Raw genomic sequence first — 2,082 nt, 5'->3', positions numbered from 1 at the left:
TTGGACAGAAAAATACGGTTCCCCTTCGTACAAAAGGCAGACTCGATGCAGCTCTTCAGCAGGCGGAGGATGCAGAGAAGGAAAGGTGGGGAAACGAAAAACCTCCCAGACAACCATTACCGGAGGGATTCTACGAGTCCGTGTTTAACGCAACGTGGAGTCACGTCATGGGATTTCCTGAGGGCGAAGGGGAAGACATGGTGGTGATAGAGGGCCAACGGCCACAAGAGTTATGGGAGTACACGCAGACTGTGTGTACTTTTCTCCCAGTGGGTGGTGAAGAGCAATTCCATCCACCACGCCCACGACTCATGATCCTTTCCTCTGAACAGCGATGGCCGTACTCGCTGGAGCATGCAGTGCCTATTACCGACTGCTACATTAACATTGAGGTGCATCGGGTGTGGAAGATCGTCGAGGGTGATCTAAAAGGAGTGTTTCCCCCTCCAGAGAGAGGCCCACCATACATGAGACGCCGTCTTTTGGTTGGAACCCCCGGGATAGGGAAGTCAATGGCGGCTGGCTCCTACCTCCTTTACCAGCTGCTGCACTACGACGCCACGACGCTCCATGTGGTTGTGTACTGCTTTGGAAGGGATTTCGCATACTTGTTTGACAGGAGGGCACGAACGGTGACAGAATACGAGGGTGAGCGTAATATTAGAAGGGCTATGATAAATTTGGCTAGGACTGGAATGAAAGGGTATATCATCATCGATATGGCAAGACAACTTCAAGAACCATCGAATGATTTTGTGCCCTCCCCTGAGTGGGGCATCATTATGTTGTCGTCCCCGAACGAAGATAACTTCAAAGCATGGGCGAAGCAGGTGGGTGCTATCGAAATCATCATGAATTGCCCCGATGAAAACGACGTGAAGGCGATGTGTGCGTGGGGGACACGCAATACGACTGAAGAGGAGCAGGCGGAGTATTGGAGAAGCATGTACATGCGCATGCATGACGTCGGACCGATTCCACGATGCATCTTTAATGACAATAAATATAGAAAGCGCGTGCGTGATGCCAATAACGTCCTGGAAGGTATCGACGCCTCAAATGCTAAACATTATAAGAGGGTTGGAGGTAAGGAAATGTGCCCCTCGAATGACGCTTCTCACAAACTTGTGAAAGTTGTCAGGTTAATAACACAAGGCGACGTTGAGGAGTTTGTTAACATGCCGGCCTGTTTTTCCATTGGAAGCGAATTAATTGCAAAGTTGCTCGAGGTGGATGAGAAGAATGACATTTTTTTTCGACTAAGCAAGAACTATAAAGTGTTATTTCCGGAACTTTTGGAGCAGCATACTCTGCACGCATTCCTGAGTAGAGTCTTTGTGGAAAATATGATGCTGTGCCTCAAGGAGTTGCCTCCACCAGGACCTCGTCAGCGACAAAGATGTGTGCTGCAATCGAACCCCGAAAAACATCCAAGCAGACCCGTTGCATTAATAGCGCTGGGCCACACTCCTCCGAGGTTGGATGCACAATACGAGGTGCTATACCTACCGAATAGTAGAAATTTTCCGCTTGTGGACGGTTTTTTCTTCGTTGGCGCACCGCGGAGGACGATGGTTGGGGTGCAGGTGACAACGAGGGCTGAGCATGACACCAGAGCCAGCACGGTGAGGCGGTTCAACAATCTTCTACGGAATTATTTTAATGACTGGGAAACTTTTGCGGAAGGCTTGTCGTGGGAGATTATTTACGTGCAGCATGAGGGCAGTACGGTAATAAACGCGTGGCAGAAATGCGTTGTCGTCGCGCACGCAAATGTAACGGGCAGCAATGAGCCTGAGGATCCTCAGGCCATTGCGGCATTTTGGAATCAGCAGGTGCGTCAGTACCAGGTAACGCTATCATATGAAAATTTTATACATGAACGACAAACGCAACGTGGGCGACACCCAGAGGGACAAGGAAAAGGAGGAGGGGAATAAAAAGCTTGAGTTTACTGGTGAAGTATTTTAGGGAGTATTATATATTCCCGAGTGTGTTTGTGTGTGGGTAGGAGGCGTACTTAGGGACTCGCTCTGCCGTGCGCCAAATGATTATTATGGCCAGCGCTACCACAGCAGCACT

At 49.6% G+C, this 2,082-nt stretch overlaps 1 protein-coding gene across 1 annotated transcript; it reads left to right on the top strand.

The window, feature by feature from the left end:
- TraAM80_10532 (retrotransposon hot spot (RHS) protein) lies at positions 1-1,940 on the top strand (the record flags this gene model as incomplete). The annotated part of the gene is made up of 1 exon (XM_029387146.1): positions 1-1,940. A coding segment is annotated over one exon (1,940 nt), but the record flags the coding sequence as incomplete, so codon positions are not given.
- Between the last annotated feature and the right edge of the window lie 142 nt (positions 1,941-2,082).

This window comes from Trypanosoma rangeli (genome assembly GCF_003719475.1).
Source record: "Trypanosoma rangeli strain AM80 chromosome Unknown Tra_15.4_contig_01034, whole genome shotgun sequence".
NCBI lineage: Eukaryota > Euglenozoa > Kinetoplastea > Trypanosomatida > Trypanosomatidae > Trypanosoma > Trypanosoma rangeli.
Note: the sequence above shows the minus strand (reverse complement) of the source record. Positions and strands in the feature narration are given on the sequence as shown.